We start from the raw sequence: 23,475 nt of genomic DNA on the forward strand, positions 1-23,475 counted from the left end.
TTTCTGCATAACTTCTTTCTTTAATATCTTTACTAAACATCTGATTCACCTGGAGATGGTGTAGCCAGTCATAGACATACTCCTTTACTTGTTCATATGGTTTTAGTTTCCATTTCCCATCAACCTTAATTAGCAACTGGCTATATGTTGCCCAGTTGCTTCTCATATTAATAGTCTTTATGCTCATTACTTCAAGAGGTGATAGCCAATGTGGTGTTTTCGGCTCTAACAGATTTTTGTATTTTTCCCATATTTCAATTAGTGGGCCTCTAAAAATATGATTTTCAAATCCCTTATGTACTTTCCTTTTGTTCTTCCATAAGTAGGCATGCCAGCCGAATCTATTGTCGAAGCCCTCTAAATCGAGTAGCTCCGTATTCACCAGCTTTACCCAATCCTTTATCCAGCAAAGGCATGAAGCCTCGTAGTATAGTTTTAAATCTGGCAGGGCAAAGCCCCCCCTTTCCTTTATATCTGTCAATAATTTGAACTGAATTCTAGGTTTTTTGCCCTGCCATATGTATCTTGAGAGTATTCTTTGCCAATCTTTAAAGATTCGGCCCCCCTTAATTATAGGGATGGTCTAGAATAGGAACATAAGTCTTGATAAAACATTCATCTTGATTGTATTAATCCTTCCCCAGAATGACAGTTTCAGCCCTCCCCATTTTTCCAGATCTTTCCTTATGTCCTTCCACATTGGCTCATAGTTGTTTTTGAATAAGTCTATATTTTTAGAGGGACGCAGGTGGCGCTGTGGGTTAAAGCCTCAGCGCCTAGGGCTTGCCGATCGAAAGGTCGGCGGTTCGAATCCCTGCGGCGGGGTGCGCTCCCGCTGCTCGGTCCCAGCGCCTGCCAACCTAGCAGTTCGAAAGCACCTCCGGGTGCAAGTATATAAATAGGGACCGCTTACCAGCGGGAAGGTAAACGGCGTTTCCGTGTGCGGCTCTGGCTCGCCAGAGCAGCGATGTCACGCTGGCCACGTGACCCGGAAGTGTCTCCGGACAGCGCTGGCCCCTGGCCTCTTAAGTGAGATGGGCGCACAACCCCAGAGTCTGTCAAGACTGGCCCGTACAGGCAGGGGTACCTTTACCTTTACCTATATTTTTAGATGTTAACCAAATACCAAGATATTTGACTTTTTTGACTATCTCTATCTGTGAATGCTGTTGGATAATTTCTATTGTTTTTGGGTCCACATTTTTACCTATCATTTTTGTTTTTGTCTTATTTAATTTAAAGCCTGCTATTTCTCCAAATTCTTCTATTTCCTTTAATATTTCTTCTATTGCAGTTGCTGGTTCTTCTGTCATTATTACTACATCGTCAGCAAAGGCTTTGGTCTTATAGACGTTCTGTCCTAATGATACTCCATTTATTTTTCCATTTTGTCTTATTGAGTTCAAGAGTACTTCTAAAACTATTATAAATAGTAGCGGGGAGAGTGGGCAGCCCTGTCTTGTGCCTTTCTGTATCTTTATCTCTTCTGTCACCATGCTATTTATAATCAGTTTGGCCTTCTGCTCTGTATATATTGCTTTTACCCCATTGAAGAAATCATTGCCCACATCCATATGTTCTAGATTTTTCAACATAAAGTCCCATATCACATTATCGAATGCCTTCTCAGCATCCACGAACATCATAATAACTTGTTTGTCAATCCTAAGAGATAGATATTCTAACATATTAATTATGCTTCTTGTGTTGTCTCTCATCTGCCGACCTGGCAGGAATCCCGCCTGGTCCTTATGAATAATTTCTGATAACAACTTTTTCAACCTTCTTGCAAGGATTCCTGCAAATATTTTATAGTCTGTATTTAGCAATGAAATTGGTCTATAATTTTTGACTTGAGTTGGATCTGCATCTTGTTTGGGGATGAACGTAATATATGCTTCTTTCCAAGTCCCAGGGATTTCTCCTTTCTTTAAGATGTTATTCATAGTCTCCTTCAGAGGTCCCACTAAGATAGATTTCATCTCTTTATAATAACCAGCAGTGAATCCATCAGGACCTGGTGCTTTGCCCCTCTTTAAATCTTTAATTGTTTCCTCTATCTCCTCATTTCCGATTGGTATATTCAATCTTTGCTTGTCCTCTGTTGAGATTTTCTGCACCTTTTTATCCTTCAGAAATCTTTCTATTCTCCTTAAGCCAACTCTCTCTTTATCCTTATACAGACTTCTATAATAGTTGACAAACTCACTCCTAATTCCTGGGATTGGCAAGGTTTACCTTGCATGGGCTGATTCACTCAAGCAGAGATCCCTCCATGGGCCAGATTGCTCACGTGCGTGAGCGTGCACACTTGCGATTTCCAGTGTCTGCGTCTGCGCAGACCTGATTTCCAGTGCTGCGGAAGCGAGTCCCTGCACCACACTGTGCTGGTTTAGCGCAGCACACTGGAACTTGCCGAGTGGGCAGCTTGGTTTTGGGGTGGCTCATGGGCCAGTTAAATGACCCCTGTGGGCTGCTTGTGGCCCATGGGCCTTAGGTTGCCAAACCCTGGTGGTAGAGCATCTGCTGTGTATGCAGAAGGTCTCAGATTCAATCCCCGTCATCTCCAGGTAGGGCTGCAATTTTCCTACCTGAAACCCTGAAGAACAGTTGCCTGCTGTGTGGACAATACTAAGTTTGCTGGATCAGAAGCCTGGCTTAGTATAAAGCATGTTCTTATATCACATCATCCTTAGCCGAGTTTGTTGTGGGAAGTGGGTGCGGAGAAGCATGTCAGCTTTCAGGAGAGAAAGAAATAGCTGTTGAGAGCAATCAGCTAGCACTCTCTGAAGCGCAATGTGCCATCTTTGCCACCACCTGTAAAGAGTGTCATTCTGATTCTTATCAAGGTGTCCCAAACAGAAAACACAATTTTATTTGTTCAGGTAGGTAGCTGTGTTGGACTGACACAGTTGAAATAAAAAATAATAATAATTGTCCAGTAGCACCTTAGAGCCCAACTAAGTTTGTTCTGGGTATTTATTTATTTATTTTAAAAATATTTGTTGTTATTATTATTTACTCTTATTTCTTGCCTTTGAAACCTGCCCTTCCCTGCAGGGCAAGAGCTCAGCCTAACCCTGCCCACCCTCTCAATTTTAACCTCCCCTAACAACCTTGCAATGTAGGTGAAGCTGAGAAGGAGCCATTAGCCCAAGGTCACCCAGTAAGCTTCCTAGCTGAGCAGAGATTTGATCCAGTGTCCTATCTCTTGCTCTTGTCTGATGCTCACACCATTTCATCATTCCTGGCTCTCACCTCCTGGTCCAACTTTGCTTGGTTCCAAAGGCTTTCAACAACAGGAAGAAAAACACCTATTCCCCACCCCAGATTTAGACATCTAAAAGTGGCTGTGTTAATGATTGAAAGACTATTTGGCACTAAAATATGTGTTATAAACTCTCTCTCTTTGTTATTGTACCGAGTACAATGGCTCTTCTCCAAATTCAGGGTGACAAGTGAGGGCTGCAAAAGAATGTTGCAGTGAAAAGTTTTGCTGTTTATGATTCTAGCTCCTCTGTTCTGCTTTTTTTTTCAGTTTTCCATGTCCCCTGCCCCACAGTGGCCAGTGTAGGGTTACCGTATTTTAAAGAGGAAAAAAGAGAGGATACATTTGCTGATGTCTGCTTTTAACTATGGATCTCTATGATGACTATTTTACATATCCATGAAAAAGAGGGCATGTCCTGGATAAAGAGGTCAACCCTACTTCATAGAATCATAGAAATGTAGAATTAAAAGTGACCACAAGGGTCATCTGGTCCAACCATCTGCAATGCAGGAATTTTTTGCCCAACATGGGACTCAAAACCATGGCCCTTGAGATTATGCTCTACCGACTGTCCTACTCTGTGGCCATAGAGCATGCTCAGTTCCCATTGGGCTGTTTTGGAGTTGCCTTCTAAAGATTTTCTGTGTTTCTGCTAACTTAAGGGTTTCACCAAGCCTTCTTACACCTTGAGTAAGGGAGACATTAAATAAACGTATAACAGAACACATGGTATGGTGAAAGTGGGTAGAGAAAAGTTTTTTTCTCCTTCTCTCATTGCACTAGAACATAGAGCCACCCAACGAAGAGGAATGTTGGAAGATTCGTAACAGACAAAAGGAAGGCCTTCTTCACATAGTGCATTGTTGTACCACACAGCAAGAGACAGTGATGGCCACCAACCTGGGTGGCTTTTAAAGAGAATTAGACAAATCCATGGAGTAGAAGGCTCTCCATGGCTGCTAGCCCCAATCCGTATATTACACCTTCACTGTTGGAATGGGCGAATGAATACCAGTTGCTGAGGATTACAAGTGGGGAGAGTCCTGCTTCAGGGCTTTCCATGGGCATCTGTTGGCCACTGTGAGAAGAGGGTGCTAGACCAGATGGGTCCCCTTTTGGCTTGATCCAGTACGGCTCTTCTTACAGTCTATTGTGCATTGGCAAATGCCCTTTTGGCTACAGAAGGACTGATATGTGGAGACCTGAGATAAGTATTGGAATATAAGACTATGATACTCGTATCTCAACTTTCTAACATTATGGAACTCAAAGTAGTGTCCCGCTGGGATCCTGGGTGATCTCCTATCCAGGCATTGACCAGACCGAGGTGGCTGTATCCAACCATTCCTGGAATTAGACCCTTAATAAAACCATACCAAAATATGTGCCTTTGTGATCTGCAGAAAACCATGCTCCAGATATGGAAATGTTCTGGGAGTGCTAAATATTTTAAAAAGAAAAGAAGAAAAGAAAAAAGCAAGCAGACTGAAAGGGCTTGTGGTGGCTGACATCTTATGCAGCTCTGCTGTGGTCTATGAATTAATTGCTGCCTAGCTCCAGACAGCTCCAGAAGGCAAATGTTTCCTGCTCATTAAATTCTGTCTGTGACATTGTGCCTGGGTCAGACTATTGGGGGTTCTGACTTTCATACAGCAAATGGGGCAATGAAGCAGAAAGACCCCATTGATTGTGATTGGCCAGGAGATGGATGACATCAGCTGGGAACATCCACACCTCCTTATCATTATCCAACACTCTTAAAATGCTGGTGCTTCCTGAAAGGCTGGGAAGGGACAGAGCAGGAAGGGTTGGGTAGTGCGACCATATATCCTATGCACATGTAGCCAGCCATTAATTAGATCTGATTCTAGCTCTTGCCTGCAAAGCTTGTGACCCATTAAACAATTCACCAACCACATGTGGTGCCCTTTGTGCCTGGCAGACTGCAGGGCTCATTGAGTGGGCTACATTCAACTAGCAGTGCAGGTCAGTGTAGGAGAGCTACAGTTCCACTCAAGCCTTGCTTGCGGGCTTAAAATAGGCATCAGGTCTGCTGTGAGAACAGGACGCTGGATGAGGTGAGCCGCTGGGCTTGACCTTGCAGCCATGGCCAGAGGAAGCAATGTTTCTGAATACCCATTGCTGGAAACCACAGGAGGAGAGAGTTGGTTTTGTGTTCAGATCCTGCTTCCCATGGGGGCATCTGGTTGGCCACTGTGAGAACAGGATGCTGGACTAGATGAGCCACTGGCCTGATCCAGCAGGCTCTCCTTACGTTCTTGTGCGCTTACCTCTTTGAGGGGCCACTACTTACAACCCTTCTCCACTGATGCAAAAATCTGAGGCATGTGTATAATTTCTGATACACATTCTTAAAACTCAAGCTGGGAAACCTTCAAAAGAACTATTGAGATATGAATTGCATGAGTTTGGAGCATTCCTAGTGTCCTCTAGTAGCAACCCACATCGTTCCCTCTCTAAGGCTGCAATTTTTAATCTGTTTTAATCTTCTTCTTTTGAAGTTTGCATCAATTAATAAGACACCTCCAGTTAATCAGGTGACACTGTTTAACATAAAAGGTGATTATTCTTAGTATAAGTAGCTGGAGACATTAGATGCCATTTCAGATGAGGTCTTCTCCCTTCACTCTTCTGCAGGCGGGATGGCCTCTCTTTAGGGCAACATGTAAAGACAAACCATTAAAAAGTGTTATTCCCTCCCCTTCAACCTCCTCATTGTTTCAGTGTGTGAAATGTATGCATACTGAACCAGATAAAGATTGCTTCCGTCAGATAACAAGGCAGCTGTCATCTATCAGATAGCTCAACTGGTAGAGCATGAGACCCCTTAATCTCAGGGTTGTGGGTTTGAGGACCACATTGGGTGCAAGATTCCTGCCTTGCGATGGGTTGGACTAGATGACCCTTGTGGCACCTACCAACTCTGCAATTCTATAATCCTACCTACCTACCTACCTACCTACCTACCTACCTACCTTCAGTGCTATATTTCTAGAAAAAGAGGTGTCAGAACTCGCCATGAACACCTCCCTTGTTCTCTTATAATGGCAATGATGCCCAACTGAGAGGTGCTGGCATTGTGTTCCAGTGAGTTCCAGCTTATTAAAAAAACCTCTGCAGCTACCTATATATCATATAGTTATGTGGATCAGCCCACATAAGCAGACATTGTCTGCTGTCCTAGGTGCTGACTGTGAATGGGCAACTTAATGGATCCAGCTGCTCTCCCTTCTTATGATCCATTATCCTTAAACCAAACTTGGACTGGACAGTCCATAAAATAGAGGATTACATTCTGCAAAGTAGGACACATGCCCATTATTGGAGGAGGGCATCAGAGTAGATTGAGAATGGGGAACCTCAGGCCTGCAGGCTATCTCTATCTGGCCCTTCAAACTTGCCCCAAGTCACCCCTCATCTCTACAATCCACTCTCTGGTCTTGCTTTTCATCCCAAGTGCTTTTGCCAGGCTGGACTGTGTCCTTGAACTCTGATCATGCCTTTTGCTTGCCTGAATGGAGGGCAGAAAGGGTTGTGTGAGCATGGGCAGAAAGCAGCCTACTGAACAAAGGTATAATTCACATTAGTTGCCCTGCCCACTTTTGCATCCATCCCCACTTGTCACTGGCATATGGCCCCCAGAAGGTCACCTGGAGAGGAATGTGGCCCTCAGTTTGAAAAAAAGCTTTCACATCCCTGGGATTAATGGAAGATTGCTGTTTTAGGCATAAAGTGATTTATTGACTGACTCCAGAATATCAGCCAAGAGAAGCTCAGCATGCATTCAAATCCAGTCAAAATTTGCATTTTAAGTTTTGCAATGCAAGACTTTCAGTGGAGGATGCAGCTCTGCCTCCTCCAAAATGCACGTTCAGTGACACCAAAGGTAATCATCACTTTTCTTTTCCTATTTAAGAAAATGCTCAACATCCTTCTTGGGGAGTTATTTGGCATTTAAGATGAAGATGATGTTACCTTTGGAAGCCATTCATTATGGCTGAACATCAAGATGTGTGTCCAGGATTGGAGAACTTCCTCAACTCATCAAAGTCACACACACACACACACACACACACACACACACACACACACGTACCACTTAAAGAATTTTAAAATCCAGATTTTTCATAATTTGTTTATGGCTAAAGGCGTGGACAATACATAACCTATGTATTGGTGACTTGGCAAGTCCTACCATTCTGTTGGATGGGGACTTACCTGGGGGGGGGGGGGGAAGGATGGCAAACACTATTCCCCCCCTTTCTTAATTAGGAAGAAGAATTCACAAGCAGTGGGAGAACAAGTGTTGTGGATACTTATCCTCATGGTTCTTGCCTTGGTAGACCTTTCCAACTCCTCTGTTCAGCTTTGGTTCTGTTGGCTTCAGGGGCTGCATGACATCAAGAATCAGCACAGCCAGGCATTTCCTGGGGGCTGCTAACAAGAGCCTCCTGGGACTGGGCCTCCTCTTCACCACTGCAGCCTCCTTGCTTCACCCTCCTCTTGCTCTTGCCCAGGTAACAGGAGCAATGATGTTGAGGAGCCAGAGATGTCTCAGCCCTCTTGCTAACTGGCTCTCTAACTGGCAAGCAAGCAGGAGGCTGCAATGGTGAGGAAGAGGTGGGGCAGTGGATGGCGACAATGGAAGTGAAGTGGGAGCCTCACTGAGGAAGGGGGGTCCCATGGAGGGTGTCTTGCCTGAGCAGCCACCAAAAGCTGGAGCTGTTTGCATTTTCTGCAGTTGTAAGATGAAAACTTGATGAAGGTGAAAGGAGATGGGTAAAAAGGAAGACGTGAAGGTCCACAATTCCAGCTTGGGTCTCATCAAAGCCCAATTCAAAAAAGTGGTCCTAGAGTTTCTTCCTCCTTCCCATGGTGTAAATCTACCCAGAGTTTAGTGAATGTTTAAATCTACACAGGGTGGTTGCAGCTGAAAATTAAAGGCATGAATGCCTTCCAGATATTGAGCTAAGCAGCTGGGTGCAGGTGGTGTGGTATTTTGCCCTTTTCACCCACTGTGAAATAACAGCATGATCCTAGGCATATCTATTTGGAAGTAAGCTCCATGGTGTGTAATGGGACTTACCACTAGTCCAGCATGCCCAATAGGATTGCTGTCTTGGATTCTTTACTTCCGCTGTCCCAGGGAAGTAAAATTCTGCCTTCCCTAACAGAGGCCAACCCTCTCTTAGAGGCCAGCCCTTTATTGGAAGGTGTCCTTGGTTGGAAGAGATGCTGGGTTGAAGTCTGCCTTAAAGATCAAGAAGGGAGGGCAAGGCGGCCCTTGGAAGTTGCTCCACATCCAGAACCTGGAGAGCAGGCACACAGGTCATAGGCTTCCCTATGGAGGAGCATTGAGTTGCTATGCAAATTTCATATGCAAATTTCATGCAAATTCGAAACCCTCTTTTATTACGCATTTGCTCTCCTTTCTTTTTTGGCCACGCAGAAGCAGCCCCCGCCCATCCCTCTTTTACTCCAGACCCAACAGGTAGCGCCTCTCTCTCCACCTGGGGAACAGCTTTGCCCATAGCTATTTTCCCTACCTGAACATACAATTTTTTGAGCGACTCTCCTGTGTTTGAAAAGAAACCCTGCAAGTTTTATCCACGCCCCTCTCTGCAGTGTAATGACCCCCCCTTCGTTTCTCCCAACACCTCCCTAGACTTTTACAAGAATCGTGTGTGTAGGAGCGGGGGGAGGCAGGGAAATTGCACGCTCCCTCCCGCAAGCGGCAACCCCACCGCCCTTCGCTTGAGTGGGGAGAACAAGAGAGGTGTGTGTAATTCTCTGCCTGCCAGTAGCATCTGGGGGGGTGGGGGTGGGCTGGAGCTATTAGGAGTGGTGGTCCCCTCCTCCTCCTCCTCCTCTCCTGCTGCCTGGGAAAGGTGGAAGGAGGAGAGGGAATCTCTGGCGGGGGAGAGAGAGGCAGCAAACTGCTTTTGTCTCTTGCAAACCTCCTAGCCAAGGCGAGGGAGAATCCTGCGGATGTCCAGGGGACCCCCCTCGCTTTCACTGCCCCCCTTTCTCCTGTACTAGGCAGGAGGGGGGAGAGAGACAGCACCAGCCAGCAGGTTCAATACAGTCTTTGGCAGTGGTGGTGGGCTTTAAGAACCCTCCTGCACCAGGAAAAAGCACGAGGAGCCATCAAGATTTCCTCCTGATTCTTCCTTTCTTCCCCTCTTTCCCTTCTCTTCTTCCCCCCGTCCCCTTCCTTTTTTATTTATTATTTTTTAAGAAAAATACATTTTGCTTTTAGGAGTTCCCTCCTCTCTCCAACCCCCTCTTCGTTTACCCACAAAAGAAAGGTGGGGGGAAAAGAAGGCGCTCTCATCGCTCCGTCCACATATCTCCATCCACTGCCTGCATTTTCTGGAAGTCCAGTCGGATTGTCCACACGAGGTCTCTTGGGGGGATTTTACAACCAAACTGGGATCTATGAGCGGGAAGGTGATCAAGTCAAAGGAAGAGAAAGATGCATCTAAAGGTAAGGGGCCCGGCCAGGTGTGTGCGTGTGTGCGTGCGTGTGTCTCTCTCTGTGTTTTGCCGACCCCTTCTCCTCCTCTTCCTCCTGCATTCTCCACAGCCCCCCACCCCGCACAACACTCCTTTGTCTATACACCCCGCTCCTCTCCAGAATTTCCTTTGTCTCTCTTTCTGCCTTTCCCTTTCCGTACTGAGCTCTGGGAAGAAAGAACGGGAGGGGGAGAATAAATGGGGACAACGGAAGCCTCTTTCCTATCTCCCCCAGTTCATCTGCTTTAAGGCATTATTTTATTTTATTTTGCCTGGGTGGGTGGGGGCTGGCTTCCCAAGGTGTTTGGGTTTGACAGGTCCTCTTCTACCTCCCTCTTTCCAGCATTGTGAAGGGCGGGAAAACCACATTTGGGGGTGGAGGTAGACCTTTTCTAATGCTGCAGTGTCTTCCTTGGCGCTGACAGTTGGGGTGCCTTCCTTTGTGTGCGAGCGCCGCGGGGAGAGGCAGCATGTGCCTCGCCGGCTCCCGTGTTCTGCAACAGATCTGGAGGTACCAGGAAGTGTGGGAATATCAACCCCGCATAGTACACCCTCCTTTATTTCTTTATAATTATCATCTTGGTGGTAGCAATTGGGGCTGGGGCTGTAGCCTGATATATGTAGGGCGTGTGGTGTGTGTGTGTTTGCGCGTATGCGCGCAAGGGAAACGTGCCATTCCCCCCTCCTCCTGGGGTGGGTAGTAGCAGCGAACATAGCCGGCGATGCTCACTCATGCGGTGCTTGGCAAAAGTCAGAAGTCTTCACACGCGTCTCTCTCGTCCTGTTACTTCCCCCCTGCCAAATAACCCTGCAACATTCCCAGGGATCTTCAGAGGTGCCACAGATGGAGGAGAGACATGGGGTACCACCACCCCTCGTGTCCTTTCTGGCACCGCCGCCCCCTCCCCCCGGCAACCATACAAAAGAGGCCGTTTAACTACCTGGTGTTGGAGCCCATCTACTAGCGCATCTGTCCGTGTGGGTTATTCCAGCCCACATTGGAGAGGAAACAATAGGATATTATGGTCATAGCCCCTTTCAGGCCAGGTGGCCTGGGCGTTTAGATAGAGCTCTTGCAAAGAAGCGGGGGACAGGGGTGGGAGGCTGGTGGTGCGGCGTGGTGGGGTGCTTCTTGAAAATTGTCCACCGAAGGTTGCATGTGTCCGAAAGAGGACATGTGATGCTTTGCATCTTATCTTCCCTCTCTCAGCCACTCCCCAAACCCACACTGACTTTCAAGCTTTCCCCCATGCAAGGGACTGGATTGCTTTTCTTCTTCTTTTGAATGCATAACAATTGCCATGGAGACAAAACAGAGTTGGGGCGGGGGGCGGGGACAGGAATGGAGATGAGGACTGTAAGAGGTTAGCGCCAGCGGGTTACTTTCATAGACAGCCCCACTAGCACGGAAGGTAGACCAAAGCTCTTCGTGGGCTGGGCCTGGGAGAGAGCAGGGGAAATCGGAATGAGGAGTGCGCGCGCGCGCGTATTACCTCTGTGTGTATGTGTGCGTTGTGGGGAAGAGTAGCGAGCGATGCTTCCCAAACAATCCGTTCCACGCGCACGAGGTTGGTGCAAAGGTGTCCATTGCCATCTCACTTGCTATATTTAACCTTACTAAATTTAACATGCACACACACACACACACACACACACACACGTTTGCTGCACCAGCCTCTAATCCCTCCTATTATATACAGCGCGCGCTCACGGGCACGCGCGAGCTCCCGGAGCTTTTTAAATTTTAGTTCTTGAAATGAAACATCTCCAGGCTGGGGATTTTTATTATGATTTTATCCGGGTGTGCTACTGATTCTGCAGCAGTTTGTACGTGCATGACCCTGCCTGCACCCGAGTGACCAGGAGCCAGTGGTTCACACGCACATACCTCGAAAAATAAACAAATTAGGGCCTAATGAAAATCGTTCGCATCTCAGGCTACACAGCATGGTTATGCCAAAAACCCTTTGTGGGTTGGTGGTGGCTAAACTGTTGTATTTCCACTAGCCTCTGCCTGGACTCAAGCTCTGCTTCCATTCCCCACTCCTCATTTAGTCTAAGTGGTTTGCAGACAAACAGATTGGTGTTGAGCATTATAGGCGACATCTATTTTTGGGGAGGAGGGGCATTATAAAGTTACCGTTTGGCCAGGTGTCGTTCTTCAGTGAAGATGAATACAGAGATGAGTGTGCGTTTTAAATCAACATACAACCTTATTGTTACATTGAGTGGAGACTCTACTCCTACGTTCCCGAAACAGCTTGAACAAGTTGTCTTGCGGGAGGAGGGTGTTGATTTTAGATGCATCCTCCCTTTGTAACGTTTCTAGTTCCAGCTGTACAATTTGACACCCCCCTCCCCGTTAATTCAGTATCAATGTATGCCGTACTTTTGATATCTGTTTCTAGCTCCTTTTGCTCTGGAGAGCCGAGTATGTGCATGGTGGGGCTGATTTATCTAACTGTCCGCGTGATGTTTTCTGGCCAGCCTTTACCACCCCCAATTTGTCTGGTATTCTTTTTATCTTCTTCCTTGTATCAGTTGTTAGAATGATTCTTCCAGGAGTTTTCACGGGTGAAACAATGCCCTTCTAGGTTCCTCCCGCCCACTGTTCGTCATACACAGAGTAAAGTCATTGAAATCTATGGACGTGATTAACTCCGTTAATTTTAATTTGTCTGCTCTGAGTAGAACTCATCTGAAGTCAGCCCTGTGTTGACCAGACTTTTCAGACCTGATTTGCTGTTGTTGTTGTTGTTGTTGTTGTTGTTGTTGTTGTTGTTGTTGTTGTTGTTATTTCTTGCTGTTTAACATTCATTGCACGGACCCAGTCATGGCTGTTTTTGGAAGCAATGCATGTAGTTGGGGACTTGCTAGGGGGCTGGGTTGTTCATTATTCCTTCTTGCCTTTTTCAAGAATTTTGGTTCCACTGTAGACCCAGATAAACTCTCCCTCCCCTGTATATTATTTCCTGTGCTGGGCAGACCGGTTTGCTGCATGACATAATCACCATTATGAACGTTATTCAGTGTCCTTAAATATAAATTTCCTAACATTTCAGCACATGCTCCTTAATAAACCCAGTCCTGTGGTCCTTAAAGCGTGAACTGCAACATGCTGTGCACCTAATGCACCTAATCATTCCAAAGGGTTGACTGCACATAGTATGACAATTTCCAGACAGACTCCATCAAAACAAAGTCAAACAGTATGAAAAGTTAGTAGGAATGCTTCAGCAAATACAACAGTGCATCACTTCTCCAGACGTCACCACCATCTGCTGGACGTCTGGCAGCTGCATGTCTGAAAATGATTTTGCACAGAAAAGTGTTGCATTTGAAGTGATGTGTGGTTATGTCTGTGGTGTTATATATTTATAGTGGCCTATTCACACATTCGGCCAGTCATGGCTTGATGTCAGTGTTGGGTGGAGCTTTACTGGGCTCGACTTAGAAGTGCCTTCCTTAAGATGAACTAACTCAGGACAGGCATATTCTGAGCTCCGAATCTCATCTCTCTCCCTCTCCTGACGGGTTCATAGGAAATGGCAATGACATCTTGAGGCATTACTTTGGAAGAGTTAGTGTGCTGTGAAGCTCACTGGGTGGGTTTAGGTCAGTCACTGTCTCTCAGCCTGACAGGGGTGTTGTGAGGAGAAGGAGAGGAGGAGTACCATGTGTGCCCCTTGAGCTGCTTGGAGGGGAAAGTGGGATATAAATGCAATAATAAATAGATAACAAACAAGCAAGCGAAGCTGCTCTCCATATAGGCATGACCGTGATGGATGGGGGGGCCTCCTTATCCCAACCCTTCATGCCTCCCCCAATTTGTTTGCCCCAAAATTATCTTTCCTTATTGACTAGCAATGAGTAGAGTGGTGGCTGAGGTTTCCATTACCACAAGAGCATTCCCTAGACCCATGGGAAATGAAATCAAGGTCCCAGGAGCCCTAGGAAACTGTGTTTCCCAGGGGACCTGGCCCTTGTAATGCTACCGTGACCTAATGAAGGCCCCAGAAGCAGCCCTTCTCACTGCCACCTCATCCTGGTAAGTTTCAGTGGGAAAGGTAATAGTAGTGCCCAAGGCAAAAGTAATTAATGAGTTAAGGATCAAAGTTCTGTAGGAGAGCGTCTGCTTGGCATGCAGAATGTCCCAGGATCAGTTCCTCACCATCTCCAGGCAGGGCTGAAACTTTGGAGTGTTGACAATGCTGAGCTAGTTGGACCAGCCATCTGATTTGGCATCATGTTTTTATTCATTTAGTTCACAACATTTCTATACTGATCAGTTGCAATAGTACTTTGAAGCAGTATAAGGCTTGTTACTAGCTGAACCCAAACTTTGGAGATTCGTAAGATCTATTCAGTCATCCTCTCCACTGCTCCATCCCCATATTAGTATGACATAAGAAGGAGAGCAGGAGATGAACCCATTGGCCTCATCCCCTCCCTGTAGTTCCTGCAGCCCCCACCCACATCTGGAGGCTGAACATCTGCTGCAGGAAGCCTCACATTCTATTTATTCACTGAAAGCATTTTAAAAATGTCTTCAATCTGAAACAGAAATGAGGAACATCTGTGGACATCTGAATGTTGATGGGACTCCAACTTCCATCAACCTCAGGCAGCATGGCCAATGTTCAGGGTGATGGCATGGAGTCCACCCACATCTGGAGGGCCAGAGGTTAGGCATCCTTGATGGATAATAGGCTGGCATGCAGGAGACACAAAAGAAACTCATCTTTCCCAACCTATTTCCCAGCTAGTATTCCCAGAGTGGTTTAACAGCCAGTCTCTCTTCACAGGGAATTGTAGCTCTCTGAGGGGAATGAGGGTTTCTTAGCAATCCTCAGTGCCTTACAACTCCCAAACTTCTTTAGGGGAACCCATGATTGTTTGAAGTGGTACCACAGTGCTTTAAAAGTATGGTGTGAATGTGGCCTCAGTCTCTCATTTTCCGAATCCTTGCTTCAGTTCTTCACATTTCCGCAGCCAAACCCCTCATGAAAATTCACCAACATTTTCATGTGGATTTATCCTAATATGAACAATTTTTAAAATGTAGTTTAGATTAATATGCACATTTTTTTCCAGACAATTGTCCCTAATATAATGCATTTTGTATGTTTTCACCAATGTATATGTCTGTATGCACTCTTTCCCCTGCAGTGCACATTTTTGTTCTTGTTGGTTGTTCAGAGAAGTGTGAATTTAGAGGGATAATTGGGTTTCAGTTTGCTGATTTGTTCAGGTAGTTCCTTAAAGGTAAAGGTAAAGGTACCCCTGCCCGTACGGGCCAGTCTTGACAGACTCTGGGGTTGTGCGCCCATCTCACTTAAGAGGCCAGGGGCCAGCGCTGTCCGGAGACACTTCCGGGTCACGTGGCCAGCGTGACATCGCTGCTCTGGCGAGCCAGAGCTGCACACGGAAACGCCGTTTACCTTCCCGCTGGTAAGCGGTCCCTATTTATCTACTTGCACCCAGAGGTGCTTTCAAACTGCTAGTTGGCAGGCGCTGGGACCGAGCAGCGGGAGCGCACCCTGCCACAGGGATTCAAACCGCCGACCTTTCGATCGGCAAGCCCTAGGCGCTGAGGCTTTAACCCACAGCGCCACCTGCGTCCCAGAGGTAGTTCCTTACTGAAGTGCAAATCCCCATTGCTTATTTCAGAGTCCTGTGCTCCTGAACTTATGAGTAAGCCTCTATTGAACTCATTGGGACTTACTTCTAAAGATTCCTAGAATCATCAAATTGTAGAGTTGGAAGGTACCTGGAGGGTCATCTAGTCCAACCCTTTGTAATGCAGGAATCCCAGCTGAAACATCCATGACAGGTGGCCATGCAATCTCTGCTTTAAAAGCTCTAAGGAAGGAGAGTCCACCACCTTCAGAGGGAGTCTGTTCCAATGTTGAACAACTCTTACTGTCAGAAAGTTCTTCCAGATGTTTGTTGGAATCTTTTTTCTTGAATCCATGGGTACACATCCTACCTTCCAGAGTAGGAGAAAACATGAATTCTCATGTAACAGAGGCACATTGTTAATGCCTCCATCATCACTTTACCTGCCTCTGGAAATAGTTGAGACTTACTCTTGCAGTATCATGCAAGTATCTTGCAGTATCATACCAACATATGGCTCTCAACCACTAGCAACATTTTAAAAAAAAATATCCCACATTTTCTCCGCAAAACTCAAGGTGATGTGCATGATTCTCTCACTTCTCATTTAAATCCCACAATTGCCCTGTGAAGTGGGTTCGGCTGAGAAGCAGTGATTGGTCCAAAGTCACCCAGTGAGCTTCATGGGTGAGAGGGGATTGAGTATTAGAGATAGTGGCAAAATAGAGACCACTGAATGTCCCCTTGCTCATTCAGAGCCCTGTTCGGCAAGAAGCAATATGAGAAGGCAAACCCTCCCAAGACATCATGATTTGAAAGGATTTCAAAAGTGGCAAACAATTGCTTCCTCATTTCTCCAGTGCTAACATTATTCTTTGCTTCTCTCTAGGGGCGTTTGAGTTCTGAGATTCTCATTCTGGCCACGTGAAGCAGTCTGCCCTTGTGCCCATTTTCAGCCACGTGGTATAAATTCAGTTGGCTTCACCCTACAGCTGGGCATGCTGTGTGGCACCAGCATTAAACTCTTATTTCAAAAATCATGAACAACACTCCCAAACTGGGATGCATTAAGCAGAGCAACTCGTTCCTCAAAACCTGTGGGGATTTGGGTTCAGGTTTCTTGGGTATACTGCACATCATGCCAGACTGCATTTGAAACTGAGGGAACTTCCAAAAGCATTTTTTGGATGTGCCATGGAATGAGGACAGCCCGCTTTTTTGAAGAAAAATTTTCCAATACCCCTGTACAAATGCCCATTCTAAATTTGCTCTTTGGCACCCAGCCTTTTGAGTTCTAATGAAGAAAAGTACTATGTCCTTCCCTGTTAGTGAAATTTGCTGTCTTCTCCTGAGGGATTGCTCACTCAGTAGAGTATAAGACTATTGATCTCAGGGTTGTGGGTGCGAGCCTTACATTGAGCAAAAAAATCCTGCATTGCAGGGGGTTGGACTAGATGACCCTCGTGGTCCCTTCCAACTCTACAGTTCTGTGATTCTATGAACCTTGCCCCACTCTCCCAGAACAGGAGAGATAGCCATATGCTTTGTTGGGTTTTAACGGGAACCCAACTTGCCCTTCCCAGACCAAAAGAAGAAGTGAAAAGTAGCTCTCTTTTGAAATTCACACCTCTAATTTTTGCATATGGGACGCAGGTGGCGCTGTGGGTTAAAGCCTCAGCGCCTAGGGCTTGCCGATCGAAAGGTCGGCGGTTCGAATCCCTGCGGCGGGGTGCGCTCCCGCTGCTCGGTCCCAGCGCCTGCCAACCTAGCAGTTCGAAAGCACCTCCGGGTGCAAGTAGATAAATAGGGACCGCTTACCAGCGGGAAGGTAAACGGCGTTTCCGTGTGCGGCTCTGGCTCGCCAGAGCAGCGATGTCACGCTGGCCACGTGACCCGGAAGTGTCTCCGGACAGCGCTGGCCCCCGGCCTCTTGAGTGAGATGGGCGCACAACCCCAGAGTCTGTCAAGACTGGCCCGTACGGGCAGGGGTACCTTTACCTTTACCTTTTAATTTTTGCATGGCAGTTCTCTAGCCGAAGAATGCACATCAAAATGCAGAGGTCACAGTAGTGCTCATTGGATCTGTCTGTACCCTAAATAGGCAAAGCAGGACCCTCCTGGTGGCTCAGCAATAAAACTGCTAGTATATTTGCCAAGCTAAGCAGGGACAAGTATGGTTTCAAATTGGACAGTGGGACCATGTGTTGAGATTCCTGCATCGCAGGGCGTTGGACTTAATGGCCGCAGGGTCTCTTCCAACGCTGCAGTTCTATGATTTGGGGGTAGTTTTTCATGGTACTAAGTTCTGCTTCATCTGAAAGTTTTGTTTCAACTGAAAGCTTTTCAAAGTTACACAGACCGTTTAGGATATCTTAATGTCTGCTGGTTGCACTGCTAGACCTGACATAATCAGCATTTGTACAACCTCATTATACAGCCTCATTTGGTAAAGCAAAGAGACAGAAGTAAATTTTTTTGTCTAGCCTGTATGGCTAAGGGGATCCAACAGCATATTAGCTTCAGTACAGAGAGCTCCAGGAAGACGTGGCAGATATTTTAAAGAGCATTGCAACTGAGGCTGTGTTCTTTGAACTTCAAACATCACAGGCAGGCTTAGAGCAAGGAGATAAACCCACATTATCAATTTATGGGATGAACATACCCTTCAAAGGGGCAGGCAGCCTCGTAACCATTTCAATCAGGTTCTCTCCTCTGCCTCAACCCCCCCCCCCGCCACCAACAATATTTTCATGGCAACGGGCAGGTGTTATTTATTTGTGTATGTATTTGAGCGAGCTATATTTTGCTTTGTGTCAAAAGACCTCGGGGCGGACAAGGTTTAAAATGTAAAAATCAAAGCAAGGTGTCAATCATTCTGAATATTTTGACACCATAGGTCAAAGATTGTGTTACCCATAAGCCTGACAGAGGAGGAATAACTTCAGCTGGCCCCCCAAAATAGCTAGTGTTGGTGCCAGCTGAACTTTGGGGTATAGGGCAGACTGTTTCAAATCTGAGAAGGCCCTGCCTGTAAGTCTTGTAAGTTCTAAAGTTATGTGTGCCTTGCACAAAGTTAGCTCCACTAACAGAGTCTCCTTAGCTTACTATGGAGCCTGGGAAGGGATGTATGGGGTGCCATCTTGTTTGGGTAGATGGATCCTAAGCCATGGAGGGCTTTATCAATCAAAACTAAAGATTTGGAATTGGGGCTGTTGACAAGATGGCAAAGGGTGAAATACCACAATTCTATGATCCTGCGCCATCAGGTCCATGAAGACATGCTCATTGTATTTTGCAGCAGCTGCAGCCTTCAGGCCATATTCAAGGGCAGCTCCACATAGAGTGAATTACAGTAGTCCAAACAGTAAGTTTAGCTATGGCTAGGCTAGCCTTGCCCCAGCTGGACTAGCTGGAGCTAGGAACAGGAACTCTGTGCCACTGAGGTAACTTAGGCCTCCAGCAACAAATTAGAATCTCATGCCCTCCAACATTTCCCCAATGATAATAGGAACATCCCATTCCATAACGATAATTTTGCTATTTATAACCCACACATCTTACTGGTTGCCGCAGCCACTTCTCCAGAAGAGGGTACCTTCATAATTTCCACCCCTCGGGGTTGGCCATCCATGATGCCCCCATTTTGTCAGGCTTCATCAAGACCAGTTTAAGAAAGGCAGCATGAGCCATTGCTGAAGACCATTGTGAACAGAAGTACATATTATGTAGCAAATGCAGGTGCACCTGTTTGTGTCCTAAGAAAAGCAAGGTATTATGACCTGGATTAAATTCTGCAAACCGGGCAAGGTTGCTTTGTGGGTTTTGTGAAAGCATGGTGACTGGCAAGACTAGTATGGAGGCAGGATAGAATGTGTGGGTGGGCTTACAGCGAGTGCTTATTTTTGGCCATCTTTAACCCATTTTTTTTGCACTTGGGCTCCAACTTGAGAACCAATTCTGGCTTGGGGAGAGATGGACTTGGTAGGATGCTGAAAGGGGAGAACTGGCAGGTGTGGATAGAGTTAAGAAGTACTTCTCCCCCTTTTGTAATGCTAGAACTGAGATCAGTCCAATGAAACTGAGTGTTGGAGGATTCAGGACAAAGAAAGCACTTCACAAAGCAGCATAGTTAAACTACCTCCTGCAAGACGTAGTGAAGTCCACCAACTTGGATGGCTTTAAAAGAAGTTTAGATAAATTCATGGATTTTTAAGGCTCTCAGTGGCTACCATCCATGATAAGCTGTATCATGCCTACATCCGAATTCAACACCCTGTTCTGCTGTGACCACCCAAATGCTCTTGGGAAGCAGGACCTGAATACAGCAGCGCTTTCCCCGTCTGCAGTTCCCAGAAGCTGTTACTTCCCTGGGGTCAAGAAGAAATCACGGTACAAATGTTTTGTGCATATAAACTCTTCAGATCTGGTTTTCATCTCCTCCCTTCTTCACTTTTTATTTCATTTCATTTGTGCCCAGCCTTTCCTTACAAATCTATAAGGCAGGCAACCACAGTAAAACCCACAATGAAAATTGTGACATAGCAAGCACTATAAAAAACCATAACATGGGGGAGAATCAAACAGGAATATATAAAAATAGCAGCCAGAAAATGTATCATTGAAAGATACAGGTTGAAGCACAGAGTAGCAGAGAAAGCCAAGCAGCTTTGCAGGCCACGCGCTTGTTTTGGAAGGTAAGGTTTTCTTGCTGGCTGGTGGAAGGCCATCAGCGAAGCAGCCCCTTTGGTATTTAACAGAACACAGCACCTAAAAGGGCCCTGTCTCAAGTTTCTGACAAATGCACATCAGATGCTGTGACAAGAGAGAGCCAGCAGTAAATCATATCAAGCGAGTGGAGTTAACTCCTTATTAGCAAAAGGATCTGCACAGGAGTGTCAGGCCTAACAAGCACAGCAGCTCATCCCTGGTAGGTCTTGCCTCATGGATCAGTTGCCCATAGCTGCCTAAGTCTCTTCTTCTCCAGGTATTTCCCCAAGCAACCTGAGACTGCGCCTGCATGAAACTAACTACTCCTCTGCCCACTTCATACCTCTTCTGGTCCTAAAAGACCAATGGTGATGGGAGCTTGCATCAGGAGGGGGAGACAACCTGGCTTCTTTACTGACCTGACTCATCCCTGCCTCTTGGCCTCCTTTCTCCCACTTTCTGAACAGGGGTGTCTTACCCATAGGGGTTAGTGGCATGAGGTGCTGGGGCACCAAGTTCTGGAGGGCGCCAGGGAAGAGGTGGTTCCTCTGGTGGGGAAGAGGCAGAGGCTGGACACGGCGCCTCCCGGCATCAGCTTGCTGCTCTCTCCCGCCTCCACCATGCCATGCTGAAGCAGTGCGGAGCCTCTGTCTGCAGTGGCCACCGTGGCACAAAGCGGCCAGCTGAGCTGGGAGGGGCCGCATCCAGCCTCTGCCTCTTCCCCACCAGAGGAGCCACCCTCCAGCCACTGCCCGCCTCCTCCAGCCCCGCCGGCAGCGCCGTCCTCCCTAAAAAACTCTGGGAAACCGGGGGGGCAGGGTGGGCCCTCCGTAGGGAGCTTTGCACCATGGTGCCAGATATGCTTAAGATGGCCCTGATTCTGAACTTCCCTCTGCCACAGACTCTGCTTGTGCTCTAAACCATGTTATCCCTTCAGCTTCTGACACTTCCGCTTCCCAGTCTTCTCCCTTTGATCACTTACCATCGTCCCACCGCCAATCCCCAGGCTCCAAGTTTTTTCCCCTTGGGGGTTCCCCAGTTAGTTTCTCCCACTATTCCTCTGCATCCAGCCAGTCCATGGCATGCTGACAGATGAGGAGAAGCGTCATTCTGCGAAATCTCAGCACCCAGGAACTGAAGTGCAGGGAAAAGCATCCAGAAGTTTAGGAAGGAGGATTTCTGATGCTCCAGATGTTTTGCTTTACTGCAAGCACAGGCACTAGCGGAGGAATAGGGGTGCAGGGGGAGTGCACTGCCCCCGGCGGCATGATCCCGGTAGGGTGCCATCGCAGCTGCCTCCCCGTGCTGGGCGCCACACCCCCGCAGGTGGCACACCACACCCCCGGGATGCATGCCAGCCATGCCCCCGCCTGCTCTCCATGCCTCCCCCACCAGAGCTTGAAGCTTTGCCACTGAGCACAGGGAAAATTTTCAAGCCCAAGGACCATGTGCCCTTTGAAGGAATCTTCTGGGGACCACAAGCCAGCAGTGGACAAAGCCAGAGGCAAAAGTGACAAATGTGATGGAGACTGGTTGCTACACCTAGTTCACACAGCCCTCTCTCTCCTCGACACATGCAAGCAAGAGGAGTTTGAAGACACATCTCACTCAGGCGAGGCACACAAGGCGAGTGCAAAGCATGGTGCAATGAGGGGCATGGCCCAATGAGATGTAGCTGTGGAAGAGATGTAGTGTGTGGGGAGAGACTGGCAGCCAATGCGTAACTAGGTTTGCCAAACCCCCCTGGCTGCCCTGAAGTCTCCAGGTTTGCCTGCCCCCTCCCCTCAGGTTACAGGCAGAAGGCTTGAACCTCCAGGTGGGCAAGAGTGCCTTCTCTACCCAGCCTCCCTGAGCAGGTTAGAAGGAATGGTCTCTCAGTTCAGCTGGACACCCACTTTAGCTAGGGTTTCTATCTTAATTTCCAACCAATTTACATTTTTGCTCACTTGCCAGTCTTTGTGGCTTTTATTTGAATGACATGTTCTCAGAGACTGTGACTGACGCTTAATGGGCCATGCTTAATGATGTCACTGGGGCCACTCCTTGTGATACCACTGTAGGCCACTCCTAGGTCTCAGGTTTGGACCCTAAAATCTCAGGGTCCAGGATGCTCCTGACCTGGGAATCGTATGTGCAAATACTGTAACACTTCCAAGTGTCCCTATTTTCCAAGGATGTTCCTGATTTAGAGATGCCATCCCAGTTTCTGATTTGATCCCAGAATGTCCCACTTTTCCTTAAGATTTGCCTATTTTCATTGGAGAAATGTTGGAGGTCCCTGAAGGCAATCCTGTAAAGGGAAGGGTTTCTTAAAAAACTTTTAGCATTTTATGTTTTTATAAATCTTGGAAGTTGCCCAGAGTGGCTTGGGCAACCCAGTAAGATGTGTGGGGTATAAACAGTAAAAGTATCATTATGGAATGGGACTTCCCTATTTTCATCAGAGAAATGTTGGAGGGTATGGTATAGCAATTTACAGGAATATGGCAGGTCCCAATTTGTCTCCCACAATGCACCTGCTAACAGGACAAATTCTCTCCCCACTCTTCCCTCCAAATGCCAATCTTATTAGTACAATAAAAAGCTTAACATTTGTTCTAGGAAGTAATACAGTATTAGCAGAACCATAACATGCAATTTGTCTTTCAGATCCGGGTTTCATATCTCTAGCCAAAAAAGCAACACCTTTATACTAAACAAGACGTTCTGCATCAATCTTTTCCATACAATGATGTGTTGTCAGCTCCGAACATCCTGTTCTGTGAAGACTGCTTGTTTTAAATGACCAAGCCTGGTGTTTGTGGTGTTTTAAATAGGCTGTTCATCATTAGAACTAGAAACATTTAATTCACTGCTGCAATTAATTGTAAAGACAATATTCCACAGAGGTCCAGTTGAAAATTCCCTTAGATTCTAATGGTATCATACTATTCATGTTTACTCAGATGTAAGGCCCATTGAATCCAGTGGGGCTTTCTCCCAGGTAAGCATGCATAAAATTGCAGCCTCAGGGATCCAGGACATATAAGATGCTGATGGAAAATTAAAAATTAGCTGTGTGTATAAAACAACCTGTCCTTTCATGAAGAAATCGTATTACTTGTTTCCAAAATTTCATTATGAAGGGACAAGACAAGAATATATTATTGAAAGAAGCAGAGAATTAGAAATTGGCTTCCTCAGCAGTTGTGCTTTGCCAAATTGTATACAGTGGTACCTTGGTTTACGAACTTAATCTGTTCCGGAAGTCTGTTCTTAAACCAAAACCGTTCTTAATCCAAGGCACGGTTTCCCTAATGAGGCCTCCCGCCGCTGGTGCCCTTCCACCATTCGGATTCCAT

The 23,475-nt window shown here is 46.6% G+C and overlaps 1 protein-coding gene across 6 annotated transcripts in view; it reads left to right on the forward strand.

Moving 5' to 3' along the window:
• Positions 1-23,475, forward strand: part of FGF13 (fibroblast growth factor 13) — a 244,802-nt gene that overhangs the window by 4,118 nt on the left and 217,209 nt on the right. For 3 of the 6 annotated variants that reach the window (XM_079962914.1, XM_079962917.1, XM_079962920.1), the window contains exon 2: positions 9,552-9,779. The exons of 1 other annotated variant lie outside the window; for it this stretch is intronic. In XM_079962914.1, the coding sequence (XP_079819040.1) occupies positions 9,731-9,779 (49 nt within the window). In that variant the 5' untranslated portion in view covers positions 9,552-9,730. Of the gene's footprint in view, positions 1-8,977; positions 9,069-9,530; positions 9,780-23,475 lie in introns of those variants that run through there. 2 more of the 6 variants (XM_079962916.1, XM_079962915.1) reach the window with 2 other exon arrangements.

The sequence above is a fragment of the Podarcis cretensis genome (assembly GCF_951804945.1).
Source record: "Podarcis cretensis genome assembly, chromosome: Z".
NCBI classification, from domain to species: Eukaryota; Metazoa; Chordata; class Lepidosauria; order Squamata; family Lacertidae; genus Podarcis; species Podarcis cretensis.